Raw genomic sequence first — 23,488 nt, forward strand, 5'->3', positions numbered from 1 at the left:
GATTCTTCATGGCCTCCTATTTGCTGCTAATACACTTAACTTTGTGAGACAACTTCCACTGGTGTAGAGTCTTATTTAACTCACCAGGAGGCAAGCCCACTTGCTTCAGTAACAGCCTGGTTTGGGAAGGGGGAAAGGGACCAGTTAGGCTGGGTTCAGCCCAACGGCCATGAATCTTTGCCTTCTGCACAAATACTTACACCAGTCATTTGCAAATGAATAATCCTACTATCCGATTTTCTACCCAACTTGAGAAATTTTAAAAAATTAGGAGCCATAAAAACACAGGTCATAAGATTTAGAGTGCTACATCCTGATCTTAAAATTAGTTTTTACTTCCTAATAAAATACATTTAGGTTATCAGAAATCTGAATAAAAAATTGAACAAAGCCCAATTCTCCATATATGTATTTAAGAGGTCCTTTCTGAAAATGTCTTTTACATAGCTTAATTCAATAATTACACATCTTCCCTTGGGCTTTTATGTATACATAAAGCAGAAATATTTACACCAATCAGTAAGTTTAAAAAAAAAAAAAAGGAAAGAAAAACTCACCACACAACAAGTTGGACACTGTGTTTTATAGGACAGAAATTTTCTTATACAGAGAGAACAGTCTGCAAAAACATAGATGCAATATAATAAATTAGTTAAGCTATATTAATAACACAGGAACCTGACTTCTAACAAAACTGACAATTCCAAAAATATTTACATCATCTAAGGTATAGCATTATGATCTCAAAATTCTAGTACCTCTACTCTACCTATGCAAATTTGCAAATGTGCTTAAATCGGCCTTTTTAGGAGAAGGAAACATATCAAATAATAATAACCATGAGTCTCTAGGATATCACAACACCATAAGCAACATGCATCACTCAGTATCCTCCATCTGTAAAATGTAGGAAACCTACATGGAAAACCTAGGATGGATATTGTATAAACATGTCATATATCTCCACTGCCTAACATTCTAAAATATAGATTTTGAAGTAAGATATTTATACACGTTAAGAAATAATATACATGATGTAATCTATGCAGAAATAGAAGTATGATGATGTACACCTGAAATTTTTACAATGTTATAAACCAATGTTACTGCAATAAACAAAAAATTTAAAAAAAAATTAACAGCAGTTCAAAAAATAATAATAATAATAATAAAAAAAAGAAATAATATATACCCAAGGTATCACATTAGGGATTTCTACCTCCTAACTCTGTAAATGACATCCATTATCCCATATTTAACAAGTCCTTTCATGGCAAGCGCTAAGAAAAGAACAATATATAAGGGAAAGTTCTTGACTTCAAGGTGCTAACAAAGTAGTGCGGCAATTATAGTACAATTCAGTGTAATAAGTTGCAAGGATTCAAGTAGGAAATCAGCATTAACTACATTCTTCACATCTCAGGCAGTGTAAAATGATCTCCCAAAGAAAAAAACAGATGTGACCAATAGAATGGTACCTTACTGGTAGCTAATGTGCCATTAGCCCAAATTCAGCTTAGTGAAGGGACCTCATTAGAAAGGACTCAGTTCAGTTAAGGGGGAGAAGACAGTGTGACTTCAGGTACAGATATCCAGGAAATGAGTAAGTCATGCCAGCCTCAACAAGAGCATCCAGGAGGAAAAATGAAACAACATTATAAAAAGGATAAAACAGGCAACCGGTTAAGCAAAGATGAATAAAGGGAGACTTCTGGTTTCCAATTTGGCACGTAAGGAGCTTGGAAGTTGTTATTCTATCTAACAACAAGTCAAAAGCTGAACAGACTGAAAAATCAACAACTCCTTTTAGATCCATCAGAGAAATGAGGTCACAGGGCAAACTGCTGCCCCAAAAACTGAAGAGACAGACAGGATACAAAGAATCACAATTTACCAGAGCAAGAACTCATGAGTACAAACTTCCATAGGAAGCGGAGAAGGAACCTCTGCTGGAATCAGTGCTGGGGTAGGAAAACTGAACTGTAACTGATGAATTGCTGGCAGGGCTCAGTGTAAGTCTGAGAGTCAAAACTCCAGGGAGACTCAGACACCAGGGGGCCTCACACTTATGTGAGTTTTTGCTCCAAGAGTTCTACCAGGTTCTCAAAGTGCCTATCAGAGAAAAATCTCCTAGACCTACTACAGCAGGAGGGGAAAGTAACCATTTGAAATTCACCAGAGCACTCTGTTCTTAATAAGGCCTGCCCTCAAGAGCAACTATTTCAGGGGCCCGCCACATGGCAAAGCAGTTAAGTGCTCACACTCTGCTGCTGGTGACCTGGGGTTCGGATCCCGGGCACGCACCAATGCACTGCTTATCAGGCCATGCTGTGGTGGCGTTCCATATCAAGTAGAGGAAGATGGGCACAGATGTTAGCCCAGGGCCAGTCTTTCTCAGCAAAAAGAGGAGGATTGGCGTGGATGTTAGCTCAGGGCTGATCTTCCACACACACACACACACACACACACACAAAAAAAAAAAACCGAGAGAAACTTATTTTACCAGAGCCAATTCTAACAGGGTTTTATCAGAGCCCAGCTGACCTGGGGGCAGGGAAATAACCAACTTCAGCTACCTCTAGCCATCCTGTCCCACCTAAGGTGGGGGGACTTTTGGGGGGGGGCCACAAAGGGACAGAACAAACGAACAATGACTGAGAAGCACTTATGAAGTTCACAGTCCAGGGCACAGGCTCACCAGAAGACCTAGACATGATGGTAGGACTACAGAATGCTTCCCCTCCCCCACACCTCACCACCACATCACTAAAGGGCTGTTTAGTGCAGTGCCTTTACCCAGTACATCATGTCTCACTGTTTGGAAAAAATTATAAGGAGTACCAAAAGGCAAAAAACACAGTTTGAAGGAACTGCAAGCATCAGAACTAGTCAGTTTTGGCAAGAATGTTGGAATTATCAGACCAGGAATTTCAAACAACTATGATTAAAGACTTTAATGGACAAAGTAGACACATGCAAGGACAGATGGTAATGCAAGCAGAGAGATGGAAATCCTAAGAAACACTCAAAAAGAAATGCTAGAGATCAAAAACCTGTAACAGAAATGAAGAATGCCTTTGATGGGCTCATTAATAGATTGGACACAGCTGACGAAAAATCTCAGTGCTTGAACATATCTCAATAGAAACTTCCAAAACTGACGAGCAAAAAAAGAAAAAACACCAAAAAAAAAAAAACCAAACAGAATATCCAAGCACTGTGTGGCAGCTATAGAAGGTGTAACATATGCATAGTGGCAATCCCAAAAGGAGAAGAAAGAAGTAGAAGAATATTTCAAGCAACAATAACTGAGAATTTTCCCCAAATTAATGTCAGACACCAAATCACAGATCCAGGAATCCCAGAGAGCACCAAGCAGGAAAATGAAAAAAAACCCTACAATTGGTATATCACATTCAAACTGCAGAAAATCAAAGACAAAAAAATCTTGAAAGAAGCCAGAGGGAAAAAAACACCTTACAAGGAACCAGCCCCACGGCCTACTGGTTAAGTTCAGCACGCTCTGCTTCGGCGGCCCGGGTTCATGGGTTCCAATCCTGGGTGCTGACCTACACACCACTTATCAAACCATGCTGTGGCAGGTGTCCCACAAAAAAGCTCAGGGCCAATCTTCCTCAGCAAAAAGAGGGGGATTGGCAGCGGATGTTAGCTCAGGACTAATCTTCCTCACAAAAAATAAATAAATAAAAAATAATTTTGAAGTGTCTGGCTAAACGCAGAAAATCTAGTACCAAGTCTGAAAAAAACAGGAGGTTCTGGAAAGCTGAGAAGGTTGGCCTCTGCCTCCACTTCTAGTGTTAAATGACCAGTTAGCTGATAAGAGAATACCCCTCCAACTAAAGACCAGCACTCCAGCACTTGCAGAAGTACAGTTCTGCATAATTGTATGTCCCTTCTACATGTATGGCTGTCTTCTCCCCTGTCTTATTTCACAGTGCTGCCTCATAAGAACATAAAAGAAGAGAAACACATTATTTCCCAAAAAGAATCTTATATTACCTCTTAATTCAGCAAAAGTCAGTAAATGGAATATTTCATATTTCACTTTCTTTAAAAAAAATGAAATTGCTTTTTATTCACACACAAGCCTCAATTCATTTTGTGAGTCAAAATCCACAAAAGGAAAAGAAAAATGATTGCTGGTCCATCTTTAAAATAGTGGTAATTAAACAGTGTCTTCCAGCCAATGATTTCATCTAGGAGTAAATATTTTCAGCATCTTCCATTATCAAGTCAGAAAAACTGTGTAAGTGCAAGGAAAATTGACACTTCAGCAAATCAATCTATTAGTGAGAACATTTCTCACTTAATGGTGTTTTCTGGATTGGATTCCCTCTCTCCCGAAAAAGTACTCTTTAACAGCAAGAATGTGTATCAATTTAAAATACCTGCATTCTGCCAATGCACCCCACTCAAACCTTAATAACAAAGAACTGCAAATGTAGTGTTCATTACTCATATCCAAAAAACTAAACAGAGCAAAACAGAATAAAGTGATTTAAAATGATAAATCCTGCAATGTTTAAGGAGCAACAATAGTGGCTAGGATTCTGGGTCATCAATTCTAGTCAATCCAGGACAACAGCAGAACATGATAGCTAGATCTGGCTCCTACTAAGCTGTAGGGGCTTTTGTGTCATTAAAACAATACTACTGACCCAGAGCAACTTTTAATCTTGAGGGAGCCTGTAACAACTGATGTTTAGTAGAAAAGGCCTACCAAATCATGAGAGGTACAATATGAAAAATAAGTGCTTATAAAATAAATTATCATTATTGAAAGTACCTTCCACTGACTTCCTCTTAGATGAAAAATGATATCAGTGACAATTGTAAGTGACAAAGAAGCCAAAAAAAAAAAAAAAAAAAAAAGAATGGAAGGAAAGGCTAATATTTCAGCTAAGTAGAGTTTGGTGAATTAATAACAACTAAAGTCTTTCTTTCCTAAAATGACATAATTAAAATATATAGAAGGGACTTCCATCTCTATCCATGAGAAAGTAAGAGTCCAGAATTACTCTCCTTCCATAAACAACTAAAACGCTGGGGGAAAATATGAAACAATTATTTTCAGACTTTGGACAATGACAGAAATGAGAGGAATTCTACCACAGCCCAAGCTTTCTGCCTGGAGGCAATTTCTTGACCACAGTGCAAGCAGGAGAGCCAAACAGTCAATCAGTCTCGCTAGCTGAAGAAACAAAGATCAGAGTTCAGGGCAATGCAGGTAGCTAGAACTTGTAGGGCAGAATCCCAGAAAGAAAGAGGCGACATACAGGATGACCTCCAGAAATATGAATATGGATCCATCCAATATGAATATCGATTCTATGACTGAATGCAAATCTGCACATGCCCAGGGTGAAAATCCATGAGGCCAGAAAAAGGACAACTTCCAGGGAAAGAACAACTGGAAAGATCACACACGGCCAGGAGTTCTTAAAATGTCTACCAGCCAGTTTGCAGGGACCTTACTGAATGCATGGGCATTTGGTAGACACTTTAGAACATTATACCTTAGTATGAGAGTGAATTAGCCATAGAGAGAGGGTAACGTGAACAAGATGGCGGAATAGGAGGCAAGACCTCCTTTCCCCATGGAGACATCCATTCCACAACAAAACATGAACCAATTGCGAGAAATCCAAGTACCAGTTAAGTACCTGCACATCCAGCGAGCACAAAACCAGCCACACTGAAGCCAGTAGGAAATTCGTGGCACTCACTTGCCAGAGCCCCTCCGCCTGGCTCAGCACCACATGAGTAGAAACTTCCAACTCCTAGCTTTTCCCTGGGGAGGGAAAGAAAAGACTGAAACATACATGAAATGTTCAGACATTTTGGGGGGCTGCCTGAGGGACTGGTTTCTGTCTTGCCTGAATCTAAGCACCAACAAGAAAGGGCACCAGGTTGGGAGTCACTGAGAGCGAAGGTGAGGATTTGGACTACCACACACTCATTCACCATTCTCCTCCCCTGGGAGTGAGCAGGAGAAACTCCCATCTCTCAGCTTCTCTCTGGGAAAAAACGTGCATCCAATGTTCCAGCTTTTTCGGGGGGTGCCAGAGGGACTGGTCTCTCTTTCACCCAACTCAGAGTGCTGACAGGAGGACCCCTCACACTCTAGATGCCAAGAGATTGTTGAGAACAAGAAACAGCTGGGCAGCTTGCTGCTGCTCCAGAGGACCCACAATAGAGCAGAAAGAGGCAGATAGAGCTCACTGGCTTCGCCTTTGGGGGAGAAAGCGAAGAGGGAAGCATGTATTCAATATTTCAACTTTTCAAGAGGCTGCCTGAGGAACTGGCTTCTATCTTGCCTGACTTGGAGTGCTGATGCCTGGCATACTCTAGATGCCTTGGGGCCACTAGGAACAAAAGAGAAATGGGCAGCTTACTGCAGTTCCAGAAGCCCTGCAGTACCACAGACACAAGAGAAAGCAAGAGATTACAAACTAATGAAAAAGAAACTGGCAAAATGTCTCTCTGGAAATTTACAATCAAAAGTCCAGTCAAGACACATACACAGAAAAGATTTAAGAGTCCCCCAGAATCTCTAGTTGGGCTGATTGGTGAATCTGTGGTGCAGGAGCATCTGGTTTTCCCTTTATGAAGCCAGTCTTATAGTAAAGCCTGTGAGAGGTGGCTGTTTTTTCAAATGCATGGATCCCAACACAGAGTAACAAGAAACATGAAGAAACTGGGAAATATGGCCAAAGCAAAGGAACAAAATACATCTCCAGAAATCGATCCTAAAAAAACAGATATATGAATTACCTGGCAAAAAACTCAAAACGACTGTCATAAAGATGATTAACAAGCTAAGGAGAATGATAGATGAACAAAATGAGAATATCAACAAAGAGACAGATGAGTTCAGCATCTGACTTGGTCAAGCAGAAGAAAGAATCAATGAACTTGAAGACAAGTTACTTGAAATTATTCAGTCAGAGGAGCAAAAAGAAAAAAGAATGAAAAAAGCCTAAGTGACTAATAGGATACCATCAAAGGAACCAATATTCACATTATGGGAATCCCAAAAAGAGAAGAGAGAGAGAAAGAGGCAGAAAGCTTATTTGAAGAGATAATGGCTGAAAACTTCCCATATCTGGGGAAAGAAATGGACATCCAGATTCAAGAAGCCCAAGAGACCCCAAAAATGATGAACCCAAATACGACCTCACAAACACATAAAATCAAATTGTCAAGTCAAAGACAAAGAATTTTCAAAGCAGCAGCAGAACAGTGACTCATCACGTCCAAGAGAGCCCACATTAGACTATCAGTGGACTTCTCAGCCAAATCTCTCAGGCCAGAGAAAACAGGATGATATATATTCAAAGTGCTGAAAGTTTAAAAAAAAAAAAAGAAACTGCCAACCAAAAATCTTACAACTGCTAAAACCGTCCTTCAAAAATGAAAGAGAAATAAAGACATAGCCCAGGTAAACAAAAGCTTAGGGAGTTCTTCACCATTAGACCTGACTTACGTGAAATGCTAAAGGGAGTCCTTCAAGTAGAAATGAAAAGACGGTAGATAGCGACACAAAAGTATATGAAAGTATAAAGCCCACTGTAAAGGCAAATATGGAGACAACTACAGAACACTGTAACTACTGTAATGGTGGTGTGTAACTCACTTTTAACTCTGGTATAAAATTTAAAAGAAAAAAGTACAAATATAACTATAAAAATATGTTGATGGATACACAATATAAAAAGATGTAATTTGTGACATCAATAACAAAGTGTGGGGGAGGAGAAGTAAAAGAGTAGAGTTTTTGTTTGCAATTGAAAGTTAAGTTATCAGCTTAAAATACATTGCTGTAAATATAGGATGTTTTATGTAAGCCCCATGGTAACCACAAAGAAAATAACTATGGAAAATACACAAAAGAAAATGAGACAGGAATCAAAGCATGTCATTTATAAAATAACAATGATACACAAAGGAAGACATCAAGAGAAGAAAAGAAGAACAAAACAGCTGTAAGACATACAGAAAACAATTAACAAAATGGCAATAGAAAATCCTTCCCTATCAGTAATTAATTCAAAGTAAATGGATTAAGCTCCCCAATTAAAAAAACATAAATTGGCTAAATGGATGAAAAAGAACAAGATCTAACTATATGCTTTCTACAAAAGACTCATTTTAGATTTAAGGACACACAGAGGCTGCAAGTTAAAGGATGGAACAAGATATTCCATGCAAACAGTTACCAAAAGAGAGCAGGTTGGCCACACTTATATCACACAGAATGACTTTAAGTCAAAAACTGTCATAAGAGAAAAAGAAGTATATTATGTAATGATAAAAGGGTCAGTTCGCCAGGAAGATATAACAATTGTAAGTATAATACACCCAACATCAGAACACCCAAATACATGAAGCAAACATCAACAGAACTGAAGAGAGAAACAGACAGTAACACAATAACAGTAGGAGATTTCAACTCCTCACTTCCAATAATAGATAGAACAACCAGATAGAAGATCAATAAGGAAACAGAGAACTTGAACAATACTGTAGTTCAAATGGATCTAAAAGACATATACTGAACATCCAAACAAGGGCAGAATGCTTTTTTTTTTTTCAAATACACACAGAACATTATCCAGGAAAAATCACAGTAGGTCACAAAACAAGTCTTAACAAATTTAAGAAGATTAAAGTCATACCAAGTATCTTTGCTGACCACAATGGAATGAAACTAGAAACCAAAAGCAAAGGAAAACTGGAAAATTCACAAATATGTGGAAATTAACATACTCCTGATCAGCCAATGGATCAAAGAAGAAATCAAAAGGGAAATGAGCAAACATATTGAGAGAAAAGAAAATGAAAACACAACATACCAAAACTTACGAATGCAGCAAAAGTACTACTAACAGAGAAGTTTATAGCAGTAAATGCCTACATTAAAAAAGAAGAAAGATTTCAAATAAAGAACCTAACTTTATACCTCAAGGAACTAGAAAAAGAACAAACTAAGCCCAAAGTTAGGAGAAGGAAGGAAATAAAGATTTAAGCAGAAACAAACAAAGAACAGAAAAAAAATCAATAAAATTAAGAGTTGGTTTTTGAAAAGATCAACAAAATTGACAAACCCATAGCTAAACTAAGAAAAAAGGAGAGAAGACTCAAATAAAATCAGAAATGAAAGAGGAGACATAAACTGATGGCACAGAAATAAAAAGGATTATAAGAGACTACTGTGAACAATCATATGCCAACAAATTTGATAACTCAGAATAAATTAACAAATTCCTAGAAACATAGAACCCACATTGAATTATGAAGAAATAGAAAATCTGAACAGACCTGTAACTGTTGAGTACACTAAATCAGTAATCAAAAACCTTCCAACAAAGAGAAGCCCAGGACCAAAAGGCTTCACCAGAGAATTCTACCACACGTTAAAGGAAGAATTAACGCCAATCCTTCTCAAACTCTTCATAAAAACTAAAGAGGAGGAAACACTTCCAAATTCATTTCATGAGGCCAGCATTATTCTGACACCAAAGCCAGACAAGGATAATACAAGAAAACTACAGACCAATATCCCTGATGAATATAGATGCAAAAATCCTCAACCAGGGGCCAGCCTGGTGGCGTAGCTGTTAAGTTTTCACCCTCTGCTTCAGCGGCCCAGAGTTCGCAGCTTCGAATCCCAGGTGTGGACCAAGGCACCACTCATCAAGCCATGCTGTGGTGGCATCCCACATACAAAAATGGAGGAAGATGGGCATGGATGTTAGCTCAGAGCCAATCTTCCTCAGCAAAAAAAAAATCCTCAACCAATACTAGCAAACCAAATTCACCTACACATTAAAAGGATCATCACAATAATCAAGTGGGATTTATTCCTGGGATGTAAGCATGGGTCAATATAATGCACATCACTCGATGTGGTACACCACATTAACAGAACAAGAATAACAATCACATCATCTTAATAAATGCAGAAAAAGCATTTGACAAAATTCAACACCCCTTCATGATAAAAACACTCAACAAAATAAGAAAAGAAGGAAATTACCTCAACATAATAAAAGCCATATAGGAAAAGTCCACAACTAACATCATAAGGAATGGTGAAAAACTGAAAACTTTTCCATTAAGATCAGGAGCAAGGAGAGGATGCCCACTCTCGCCACTTCTATTCAACAGACTACTACTGGAAGTCCCAGCTAGAGCAATTAAACGTGAAAAAGAACTAAAAAACATCCAAAGCAGAAAGGAAGAAGTAAAATTATCTCTGTTCACAGATGACATGATCTTTTTTTTTTTTTTTTAGTCAGTTTTATAACTTTATTTGACAATCAGCAGTTAGTTCTCATCCACATTGACTGTCTGTAGATTTTTGAAAGTGGTGACAGGTACATATGTAACCAACGTATAGAGCTTGTTTGGTGCATCTTCATCCTCATTATGTTTTCTGGACAACCGCACACCGATACAGTATGGGACATTCCTTATTCCTTTGGCCCAGACAGCTTTGTTGAGCCTGGTGTCAATTCGCACATCTGGAGTTCCCATCTCCTTCATGGCAAACTTCCGGATCTCTTTGAGTGCCTGAGGGGCATGCTTCTTGAAGCCTGCTCCATGGATGCGCTTGTGGATGTTGATGGTGTATTCTCTGGTCACCACCTCGTTGATGGCAGAACAGCCCTTCTTCTTCTCGCCACCCTTCTTTGCGGGAGCCATTCTGCCGGGCCCAGGTTGAAAAGGAAGAGCGCGGGGTATTGTGGGAGAGGGAAAGCAGGGTCGCAAGTACCACTTCCGGGTCGCCTGACATGATCTTATATGTAAAAAAAACTAAAGATTCCACAAAAAAATTGTTAGAACTAATAAAGGAACTCAGCAATTAAACATCTTCAGAAAATAAATGTATTCAGCTGGATACTAAAACAACAATAAAAAATCAGTCGCACTTCTATAAACTCACAATGAACAATCCAGAAAAAATGTTAAGGAAATAATCTCATTTACAACAGCATCCAAAGGAATAAAATACTTAGGAATAAACTCAACCGAGGAGGCAAAAGATGAGTACACTGAAAACTATAACACACTGCTGAAAAAAATGAAATAAGACACTAATACATGAAAGACATTCTACGTTCATCTACCAGATGACTTAATAGCGTTAAAATATCCATACTACCCAAAGCAATCTATAGATTCAATGCAATCCCTATCAAAATCCCAATGGCATTTTTGCAGAAATAGAAAAATCAATCCTAAAATTCATATGGAACCACACAGGACCTTGGATAGCCAAAACAATCTGAAAGGCAAACAAAGCTGGAGACCTCACATTTCCAGACTTTAAAGCATATTACAAAGGTACAGTAATCAAAAAAGTATGCTATGGGCATAAAGACAGAAATACAAACCAATAGAACAGTAGAGAGAACAGAGAAATAAACCCACACATATAAAGTCAAACGATCTTTGACAAGGATGCCAAGAGTACACACTGGTGAAAGGGCAGTCTCTTCAACTAAAGATGTTGGGAAAACTGGATTTCCACATGCAAAAGAATGAAGACTTAAAACTATAAAGCTCCTAGGACAAAACACAGAGAGAAAGCATCATAACATTAGTCTTGGGAGTGATTTCCTGGATATAATACTGAAAGGTCAGGCAACAAAAGCAAAAACAGACAAGTGAGATTTCATCAAACTAAAAAGCTTATGCACAGTAAAGGAAACAATCAACAGAATAAAAAACAACCTATAAAATAGAAGAAAATATTTTCAAACCATGTATCTGATAAAAAGTTAATATCCAAAACATGTAAGGAACACCTGTAACTCAGGAACAAAAAAAATAATAACCTGATTAAAAACGGGCAAAGGACTTGAACAGACATTTCTCCAAAGACATACAAATGGCCAACAGGTATATGAAAAGATGCTCAACATCACTAATCATTCAAGAAATGTGAATCAAAACCACGTGAGATACCACCTGACACCTGTTAAGATAGCCATTACCAAAAAAATGGAAAATGACAAGTGTTGGTGACAATGTGGAGAAATTATAACACTTGTTCACTGTTGATGGGAATGAAAAATGGTGTAGTCACTAAGGAAAACACTATGGAGGTCCACAAAAACTTAAAAATAGAATTGCTATATGATCCAACAATCCCACTTCTAAGTATTTATCCAAAAGAACTGAAAGCAGGATCTCAAAGAGATATTTGCACTCTCGTGTTCCTAGCAGCATTATTCACAACAGCCAAAAGGTGGGAGCAACCCAAGTGTCCACCAACACATGAATGGATAAGGAAAATGCGATATGTACATACAATGGAGTATTATTCAGCCTTAAAAAAGAAGGAAATCCTGTCGTATGCTACAACATGGATGAACCTTGAGGATACTAAGCTAAATGAAACAAGCCAATCACAGAAGGTCAAACACTGCCTGATTCCACTTATATGAGGTATCTAGTCAAACTCACAGAAGCAGAAAATAGAATGGTTGTTGCCAGGGGTGGGGGTTGGGAGGAATGGGGAGTTGCTCTGCAATGGGTATAGAATTTCAGTCATGCAAGACGAAAAAGTTCTAAAGATCTGCTATACAACGCACATACAGTTAACAATACTATACTGTACACTTAAAAATTTGTTAACAGGGTAGATTTCACATTATGTGTTTTTTACCACCCCTCCCAAAAAATGCCCTATAGAAAAGGCTATTCTAGACCCACTCTAACAAACCTTAAAAACAAAACTTGACAGGATCAATCTGACAGGCAAGTAACTTAACTGCCTGCCAATAACAAAGCCCAATACTCCAATAAAGTATATAACGAAATCTAGACTCTCAAAAATGTAAACACTACAGTGGCAAGCGTCCAATCAAAAATTACCAGACATGTAAAAAACAAGAAAATGTGGTCTATAGGGGCTGGCCCAGTGGCATAGTGGTTAAGTTCACATGCTCTGCTTCAGCAGCCTGGAGTTCATAGGTTCGTATCGCAAGCGCAGATCTACACATCGCTCATCAGGTCAAGCTGTGGCAGCAGCCCACATATAAAACAGAGGAAGACCGGCACAGAGGTTAGCTAAGGGACAATCTTCCTCAAGCAAAAAAGAGGAAGACTGGCAACAGATGTTAGCTCAGGGCCAATCTTCCCCACTAAAAAATAAATTAATTAATTAAAAATGTGGTCTATAACCAGGAGGGGGGAAAAAAAAATCAATCAACAGATACAGACTTAGAAATGACAGAGATAATGGATTAACAGATAGGGAGGTAAACTGGCTATTAAAAATATGTTCAATATATCCAAGGATTAAAATACACACACCTACACATTAGGTTACACATAAACCTAATGAGGAAAGAAATGGAAGATATTTTAAAAATGAAGTTTCTAGAGACGACCAATACAATAACTGCAATGAAAACTTCACTGGATGAGGGCCGGCCCCGTGGCTTAGCGGTTAAGTGCGTGTGCTCCGCTGCGGCAGCCCGGGGTTTGCCAGTTCGGATCCCGGGTACGCACCAACGCACTGCTTGTCAAGCCATGCTGTGGCAGCATCCCACATAAAGTGGAGGAAGATGGGCACAAACGTTAACCCAGGGCCAGTCTTCCTCAGCAAAAAAAAAAAACAAGGAGGATTGGCAGATGTTAGCACAGGGCTGATCTCACAAAATAAATAAATAAACAATCACTAAAATAATAAAATAAAAAGGTAGAACTAATAAGTCACTTGTGAAAAAGATTTAATACTTTAAAAAGTGTTCAATTATTTTTTTAAAAAGGCAGGAAGAGAGGAAATAATAGATGGACAAATAAAAACAAAAAGCAAGGTAGTTCATCTAAATCCAGCTTTATCAATAATTAACTTTCTGCAATGATGGAAATGTTCTATATCTGCACTGTCTGATACGGTAGCCACTAGCCACCTGCCACCTGGGGCTATTCAGCACTTGAAATGTGGCTAATGCAGCTGAGAAACCAAAGTTTTAATTTTATTTAACTTTAATTCACTTTAATTAAAGCATAAACAGCCACATGTGGCTAGCAGCTACTGTATTAAATAATATAGCTCTAAATATTCCAAGTAAAAATAGATATTGTCAGACTGGATTAAAGGGCAAGATCTAAATATAAGCTGTCTAAAAAACCTCAATTTAAATATCAAGACACAGGTAAGTTAGATGTAAAAGGATGGAAAAAGATAAAACTATACAAACACTAATCTTAAATAAGTGGGAGTGGCTACATTAATACCAGAAAAAAGTAGACCTCAGAAGAAGGAATATTACCAGGGATAAAGAAGGACACTTCATGAGAACAGTCAATTCATCAGGTAGACAAAATACTCACGAATGTGTACGCACTTAATAAAAGTGCTTCAAAATACACAAAGCAAAAACTGATAAAAGTGAAAGAAAAAACAGACAAATCTACAATTATAGTCGGAGATTTCAACATTCCTCTCTCCATATTGATAAAATAATAGAGAACCAACAGAAATATAGAAGACTTAAAGAGCACTATCAACCAACTTGACCTAAATAACAATGATAGAACACCTCACCCAACTACAGCAGAATAGATATTCTTTTCAAGTATACATGAAACAACCAAGAAAGACCTATACTGGGCCATAAAACAAGTCTCAGACAATTTTAAAGAACTGAAATCAAACAGATTAAGTTCTCTGACCAGAACATAATTAAATTAGCCACTAGCAATATGAAGATATCAGGAAAACTCCCAAATATTTGGAAATTAAACAGCAGATTTCTAAATAACTCATAGGTCAAAGAAGAAATCACAAAAGACATTAGAATATATTTTAAATTAAATAAAAACGAAGACACACATATCAAAATTTGTGAGATGCAGCTAAAGAAACACTTAGAGGGAAATTTATAACTTTAAATGCTTATATTAGAAAAGAAGAGGGCCAGCCCCATGGCTTAGCAGTTAAGTGTGCGCGCTCCGCTGCTGGCGGCCCAGGTTCGGATCCTGGGCGCGCACCAACGCACTGCTTCTCCGGCCGTGCTGCGGCTGCGTCCCACAGACAGCAACTAGAAGGACGTGAAGCTGTGACATACAACTATCTACTGGGGCTTTGGGGGAAAAATAAATAAATAAATAAAATTATAAAAAAAAAAAAAAAGAAGAAGAAAGGTCTAATGTCAATGGTCTCAGCTTTTACCTTAAGAAGCTAGAAATATAAAAGCAAATTATACTCAAATAAGTAAAAGAAAGGAAACAATAAAGATAAAAGAGTGTAAATTGGGGCCAGCCCGGTGGCATAGCAGTTAAGTTCGCGTGCTCCGCTTCAGCAGCCCGGGGTTCGCAGGTTCGGATCCTGGGCGCAGACTGATGTACCATTTGTCAAGCATGCTGTAGCGGTGTCCCATATAAAGTAGAGGAAGATGGGCACGGATGTTAGTCCAGGGCCAGTCTTCCTCAGCAAAAAGAGGAGGATTGGCATCAGATGTTAGCTCAGGGTTAATCTTCCTCCCTCTCCCCCCGCCCAAAAAAAAAGAGTATAAATCAATGAAACATAAAAAAGGTTAAATATAGAAAACAATGAACCAAAAGCTGGTTCTTTGAAAAGAGCAATAAAATTAATAAGCCTCTAGCTAGATCAATCAACGAAAAAAGAGAAAACACACATTTCCAGCACATGAATAAAAGGGGACATCACCACAGATCCTCCAGACATGAAATAGTATTTAAAAACTCTATGCCAATAAACTCAACAGCTTAGATTAAATCGACAAATTTCCTGAAAGGAATTCAACATTGTTTTAATATTTAAAAATCAATCAATGTAATTAATCATATTATAAAATAAAGGAAGTAAATAATATGAGCATCTCCTAGATGCAGAAAACAAACTTGACAAAATTCAACACCCATTCGTGATTTTAAGAAAACTTCTCAGCTAATTAAGAGCATAGAAGAACAGCCTCAACTTGATAAATTTATGAAAATGTATTAAGAATATGATAAAACTTATAGTTAAGCTCATACTTAAAAGGCTGAATGCTTCCCCTGTAAAATCGGGAACAAGAAAAGGACATCCACCCACACTACTTCTATTTACATTGTACTAAAGATACTAGCCTGTGTACCAAGAAGAAATACAAGGCACACAGATTAGAAAGGAAGAAGTAAAAATGTCTTTATTCACAGATGACATGATTGTGTATGTAAAAATTCCTAAGGACTCAACAAAAAAGATGCTGAAATTTAAAAGTGAATTTAGCAAGATCACAAGATAAAAGGTCAACATAAAAAACTGTATTTCTACATGCAAGGTCTGTGCACGGAAAACTATAAACAGCATTGTGGAGAGAAATTAAAGAAAAGCTAAAGAATGGAGGAATATACCATGTTCCTATATTGAAGATTCAACACTGTGAAGATGTCAGTCCTCCCCAGATTGATCTTTAGATTCAGTGCAATCCCAACAAACACCCCAGCAGGCTTTTTTGCAGAAATTGACAATCCGATTCTAAAATTTATATGGAAAAGCACATAAAATGCATAGATCCTAAAAGAACCAAAATAATTTTGATAAAGAAAAACAAAGTTGGAAAACTTACAATGCCTGACTTCAAGACTTACTACAAAGCTACAGTAAGTAAGACAGTGTGGTATTGGCACAAGGATAGACTTACAGATCAATGGAACACAAAAAAGAATCCAGAAACAAACTCACACATGATTCCCTGGGGCCATACTGACTGAGATGGGGAAAACTCTACAGGTGACAGAAATGTTCACTATGTTAACTGTAGTGGTTACAAGGTATATACATTTGTCAAAACTCACTGACACTTGTACACTTTACTGTGCACTTAAAATGGATGCAGTTTACTGTATGTAAATTATACCTAAAAAAGATGTTTTTAACATATATTTAGAAACAATCTCCAAAATTTATCTTGGTTACTAATGTGAATCTGGCCTAGAAGGAAACTAACATTTATTCAGAGCCTATAATGTGCCAGACACCAGGCTCTGCATATAATTGTCACAATCATTTTCTCTTTTGTTTTTTTTTGTGAGGAAGATCAGCCCTGAGCTAACATCTGCCAATCCTCTTCTTTTTGCTGAGGAAGACTGGCCCTGGGCTAACATCCATGCCCATCTTCCTCCACTTTTTGTGGGACGCCGCCACAGCATGGCTTGCCACGCAGTGCATCGGTGTGCGCCCGGGATCCGAACCGCAAACCCTGGGCCACGGTAGCGGAGCGCGCGCACTTAACCGCCTGCGCCACCGGGCCAGCCCCTCACAATCATTTTCTAAGGTAGAAATTACTTATCAGATTTTTACTTTTGAAGAAATGTTGGGCATTTGCAAACTCACCCACCTAGTAAGCAGGGAGTGAAGAGTCAAGCCTAAGTATATCTCTAACGCCTGTGTTGCTACAATTGCCATCCTCTCATGATGTCTCTCTATAAGAACTTTTTCACCCAACCTACTACTATCCACTAAAATCATTTTTTAAACCTAACTTGTTTTTTTTTTTAACTTTCCAAGACAAGTCAACTGGAGAATAGAGGGCAAGAAAAATCATGAACCTGGATCATCCATAAGCCAGCTCCTGAAAAATGACAAGTCACCCCTATGTGCTAAATACTTCAAACTACAGTATAAAACATACTTACACACTAGACTCATACAAGCATATTTCAATATCTGAGCCTTTCCAGCATCACACAGCAAGTTAAGTGCATCACACAGCAAGTTAAGTGCATCACACAGCAAGTTAAGTGATAAAACTGTCTGTAATGCTCTTCACTGGTAGAATTCTCCCACTTGGATTTTTAAACTTTGAAATTCTACACTACTTGGTTGAACCACCTATCTGTTATTCTGTTAAAAACAAAAATTCCGAAATTTAACATCTAAAAGTGCACGGCAAATGAACCATATATCATAACCAAAATCTTTATTGCCATAAATGTTACAAAAGGCATCAAAATATCGGAGGGAGGTGGTAGAAAATACAGGAGTCTTAAAAAAATTCAATATTCAAGAGGGAGGTGACGGAAAAGATCCAAAAACTTCAAGATAGAGGAGCTAAAGGTGAGAAACATATATGTGTACTTATCTTTGGTGTTAAATTAACATTACCTTACGTAAAAGAAAAAGAAAAATACATTTTTACTAACTCACGGAAACAATACTTACAGTTATGTGAACACTGAGGAATCATCATCGCAATGTTGAAATATTCAAAGCAAATTCCACACCGCAGCAAATCATCTATTGTCTGAAATGCAAAAATGCATATACAGCTATCAAAAAGACACCAAGATTGGAACGTCTGCCACAGAACTCCTTCTCTATACCCTAAAAAAATAATTTAGTAATACTCCTTTGTCAAAGACACAAACTCAAAAGCGAACTCCACATAAACTGCAGTAGATCTTGAGAAACAGAGAAAAACCTCCCCCATGTGACCTACACATTCAAATCTCAGGTTACCCAAAATGCTCTGAACAGACAAAGCTGACACTGTACAGATTCCTGTTCATATGGTAGACCCTTCACAAAAACGCTACTCTATTCCTGCTCCACTTTCCATGTGTTTCCAGCTCTTACTCCAAGCATCCTCCTCTTCAGACCCCAATCCTACAGTCACCACAGAGGTTAAGAACCAAATCAGAGAATACCAAAGCCAAACATTAGAAATTATCTAGTTAAAACCCTTACTTCACAAATGAGCAGACTTGTATCTAAAGGAGGCACACACATTGAGCATGAGTCATGCCAGAAGTAAACTTCCCGTCTCCCTACTGGCGGTCAGTCCCGTGCTTTCTACACAGTACTATAGGTTCCGACACGGTGGAGCCAAATGAGGAAGCCCTGGCCAGAGCTGGGGCCAGGGACAGCAGAGGGAGGTGAAGAAGTAGGCCACCTGGAAAGTCAGATAGATGTGTGTCAACCCGGAATGCAGTCCAAACAGGAAAGAATCTATTCTCACAACCTAAAATCTTCTAAACCTTTTAAAATAAAATGCTATTCCATTCAATAGACTACTGAGCAGATATGTAAGAGACAAAAAAAGAAAAGAGGGAGCTCTCTTATGCACTGATATGGAAAGATTACCAAGATAGCTGAAAAAAGGATGTACATATGGTATGCTACCTTTTGTTAAAAAGGGAGGGGGAAATAAGAATGTATTCTATTTTTATCGTTTATATAAAAAAAAATTCTGAAAGGATACTTGAGAAAGTAATAAATAATGGTTACAAGGGTCAGGAAACTGGATAGATGAGGGACAAGTTGGGAGGTAGACTTTTACTTTTCATTTCACGTATTTTTTGAACCATGTGGGTATATTACTTAAATTTTTAAAATACAACAAAAACGACTAATGTCACCAATAGTCCATATAATGAAATATTACATAGTCATTAAAAAAAAAAAAAACATGCTTTCAAAGAATAATTAATGCCATGGGAAAATGTTTATGTTTTAAAGGAAACTTTAAAAAATCAGAGAACAAATCTACGACAATAATGCATAATAATAGAACTATACAGTTTAATCTCATAACAATCTTAGGAAGTCTATAGCATCTGTATCCCAGTTTTATAGATGAAGCCTACAGAGCTTATAAGTGGCTGGCTCAAACTCAAGAAATTGACTCCAAAGTGACCCCAAATTTTAAATGCATATACACATTGCAGGTATGTGTGTGCACAAGGCACACACAAGAAAAACTAAAGGAAAATAGAAAACGTTAAACGGTGGTTATCTCTGGATGGCAGGATGATGGGTAATTTTCATTTTCCCCTTTATCTTACTCTGAATTTTTATGTTTTTCTACTATACACACATGCTACATTTATAATCTGTCAAAAATAGAAATTTTTGTTACAATAAAACTAGAGAAATAAACATTAAAATGCCAAAATCTTCCATTATTTTGGATGGTAAGCCAGCACTGACACAAAAAGCTGGATTGTGTTGAAGACCAGTTAAGAGCAGAGGCAGGGCTGGAAGCCAGAGCCCTGGCCTCGACTCTGTTGAACTTGCTTCTACATAACCATCCTCTTCCGGAGGAGTGGCTCTGATAGATCTGCTGAGCAAAATTTGGGGAAGGTGACACCACATCAAATGAGTTGTAACAAGCCTGTATAAATTTCTAGTCATGCCATTTCAAGCCAGTAACATGCATACCACGTGTGCCTCAACCAAAAAAAAAAAAAATAGCCTGAATAGAGAGTGGTCAAGTGGATTGCCCAGGATTTCTTTAACTTAGAGAGACAAAGTAAAAAGGGGAAGTGGGGAACGGGTGGAAAGACTAAATAATTAGAGCAAAGGTTCTTAAGTTTTTTGGGTTACAGATCCTTTTGAAAAATGGATGAAAACTATGGACTCTCTTCTCAGAAAAACATACACATAGACAAAAATTTTATAAATAATTTCAGATACCAAAGTCTTTCCATGGATCCTAGGTCTGGAACCAAGGATTCAGGAGTCAGATTTCTATTCAACATAAGAAAGAACTTCAAACAGAGCTACTTCCGGGAGCAGGTAGTTCTTCGTCCCTGGAAGAGTTCAAGCAAAAGCTAGATGAGAAATTGGCAGATATGCTATAAAAGGGATTAAAATACTGGAGGGAGCTGGCTTTCCAACCTTAAGATTCCATGATTCTAATATGGGCTCAATCAACTCCATCACTGAACACTCTCTGGTGCTGTCCCTGTATTAAGTGCTGTGGTGACATACTAAAACCAGAGGAGATGTGGAACGTGCCTCTAAAGAACATATGGAATATACAAATATGTAAAATATGCTTAAATCTACAAAGCAGGTGCTTTACAAGTTACAGAGCTTTCACTTCCTTTATCCAATTCAGTCTTCACAACAACAAATACAAAGGAGGGGAGAAACACTTAACACGTGAAGGGCTAATAATAACAATAAAGATATATAATTGAATGCTTACTACCTTCCAGACACCTTGAATCAACTAGCAAACAATTTCTGAGCATCCACTATGTGCCAGGCACTCAGTTATGCACAATGAAAAAAGCCAAATAGGATCCCTATCCAGATACATCAATTCATTTAACCAACCCTATAAACTGTTTATTTTTGTCTCAGGTTTAGAGTTGAGGAAATTCAAGCTCAGAGAGATTAAGTAAGTAACTCACCATCACACGGTTAAATAAGAGGCAGAGACCAGATTTAACCCAGGAGCACTGGAACTCAAATCTATGCTCTTCTCCATTGCAGCTTGGTGCCAAGGCCACCACAACTTCAAAACTACAGCTTTCGTGGATCCTTCCACAATGTCAGCTTTTCACCATGGGGATATCTCAAGTCCCCAAACACTGTAGATGACACTGATGTCAGAAGGACAAACAAGGCCTTATACTTACTTTAACCTCTCTCAAGTCCCCTTACTTGACTCTCAAAATCAGCCTTACGAGTCAGTGGGACAGGTACCATAATCCCCAAGTTTACAAAACTGAGGAACAAAACGAGAACGCGATCTTGCCCACAGCCACAAACTGAAATAATCACCGAGCAGGGAGCAAAACCAAGCAACTGATTCTTAGGTAGCACAGCAAAGGGTATTCGCTCTTGACTAAACCTAGCAGGAATCCAGGGATCACCACTAATGTAAATGGAAACTGATATGCCCTGCTAAAAACAAAGTAGCCACAAAAATGTGTTATTTAAGTGAAATAATTCAATGAAATGAAAGGCTAGTGCTGAGCCTGAGTCCTGATCTCTTTGTTTAAAAGAGAGATGCACAACTGTTAGGAGTTAGGAGACATTAGGGAGGAGTTAGGACAAACCAGCGCTAGGCTTCCCGAGTGTAATTAGAAGAAACCAAAGAGAATGTAAAGGAGACTACCTGCTTCGCTAGGCGATTAAATAAATGTTATTTGATGCAGGGTCCACCCAAAATCACGTCTGGTGTCACTTTGGGAAATCTCAACCAACATACTACGAGAGTTTACATAATGCTTGGCAGATAGCAAGCCCTCAGGAAGGATTAGTTGTCATTGTCATTCTCATTGTTGAGAATAACTGTTTTTCTCGAGATCAGTGTTATGGTTGTGGCTGAACCGCAGAATACCCGGTTCCATACGACGGCCAACTTCAACTCACGTAAGGGACCGAGGCCTGTCCCTGTTACTTCTCAGGGGAGGAAACTGAGGCGCAGAGCCACGCAGTCGGCAAGCGGCAGAGCAGAGCCGGGTACCCTGGCCCAGCTCCCTGCTCGCGCCTCCTCCCTTCTCCTCCTCAAGGCGGGGCAGGCCTCCCGCGGACACCCGGGCGCCCCCAACCTCCCCGAAGCACTCACTTTCATGACTGCCAGGCCTGGAGGCCACCGAGGCTCAACTACGGAGTCCATGGTCTCTCCTACGGAGGCGGGGGGGTCCGCCAACCACTGGCCTCTCGCGCTCCACTTCCACTCGAAATTCCCCGCGCTACTGAGCTACGTCAGTATTCCGCGACGCGCCAAAACCGTGCGCAGAGCCTGCCGGGAGTTGTAGTACGTGGGCGGAGCTCAGCCAAAGATGCTCTCACTGCGCACGCGCCAGGCTGCTGCTTGGCAGCTCGCGACAAGAGGTGAGTAGTTAAAAAGCCCGCTTCCGGTTTCATACCAGACCTTTAATAAATAAATGACTGTTGAATATTGGAGAAGACAACCAGGAATCAAACTAAATCCAGGCCTTGCCAAATCTTTCAAAGTCTAGACTCATGCCTCCTTCTTCGAGTCACCCTCCCTGATTGCTCTAGTGATCTATCCTTGCCCTGAACAGGGGATTTCATATATGTTATTTCATCTCACCCTATCACAGCACAAGGAGGTAGGTATTATTGCTGGTTTACACAGGAGGAAGCTTTGGCTCAAAAACGTGAATAGGCTGTCATTGCCTCACGCGGTGTCACTGACCAGACTACAAATAGGGCCTCGGGACTTCAAATGGGAGCTCTTTCTTTTATGAATTTAAAATTTTAACTTAAAGTTATTCCTTTTCTTTAGAGATAACCACCTTAACTTTGTGTAGCCTTCCAGATATTTCCTATTCAGATACATAGATACGATTTTTCCCACAAATGTTATTATATTAAATGCATAGCTCTATCAACTTGAGTTTTTCTGTTTATTTAATCATACATCTTGAGACCTCTCCATGTTAATACATATAGGTTTACCTCATTCTTTTTAATAGCTGCACAGTCCATAGTATAGATGTAACACAATTTCTTTATCTACTCCCGTACTGAAGAATGTTTAGGTTGTTTTCAGTTTTTCACTATTGCAAAGAGTTGCAATGAACACACTATCTATATAAATCTTGGCATACTTGAGCCAGGATATCTGGGAGATGATTTCCTATAAATGGAACTACTAAGTATATTTGGATGCTCTATTAAAACTGTGATAGCTAGCACTACATGATTTTTCCAAAAAGGCCATACCAATACATT

The 23,488-nt window shown here is 38.6% G+C and overlaps 1 protein-coding gene and 1 pseudogene across 1 annotated transcript in view; both read right to left on the reverse strand.

The window, feature by feature from the left end:
• RAD18 (RAD18 E3 ubiquitin protein ligase) overlaps positions 1 to 22,483 on the reverse strand; it is a 257,812-nt gene extending 235,329 nt beyond the window's left edge. Inside the window, exons 1-3 of the mRNA XM_087431391.1 lie at positions 22,353 to 22,483; positions 18,212 to 18,293; positions 558 to 619 (exon numbers count right to left, since the gene is read on the reverse strand). Coding sequence (XP_087287517.1) covers positions 558 to 619; positions 18,212 to 18,293; positions 22,353 to 22,403 — 195 coding nt within the window. The 5' untranslated portion in view covers positions 22,404 to 22,483. The remainder of the gene's footprint in view (positions 1 to 557; positions 620 to 18,211; positions 18,294 to 22,352) is intronic.
• On the reverse strand, positions 10,281 to 10,743 carry LOC147917108 (large ribosomal subunit protein eL31 pseudogene; annotated as a pseudogene).
• Positions 22,484 to 23,488: the final 1,005 nt, after the last annotated feature.

Source organism: Ceratotherium simum, chromosome 5, assembly GCF_057802395.1.
Source record: "Ceratotherium simum simum isolate JZ-2026a chromosome 5, ASM5780239v1, whole genome shotgun sequence".
NCBI classification, from domain to species: Eukaryota; Metazoa; Chordata; class Mammalia; order Perissodactyla; family Rhinocerotidae; genus Ceratotherium; species Ceratotherium simum.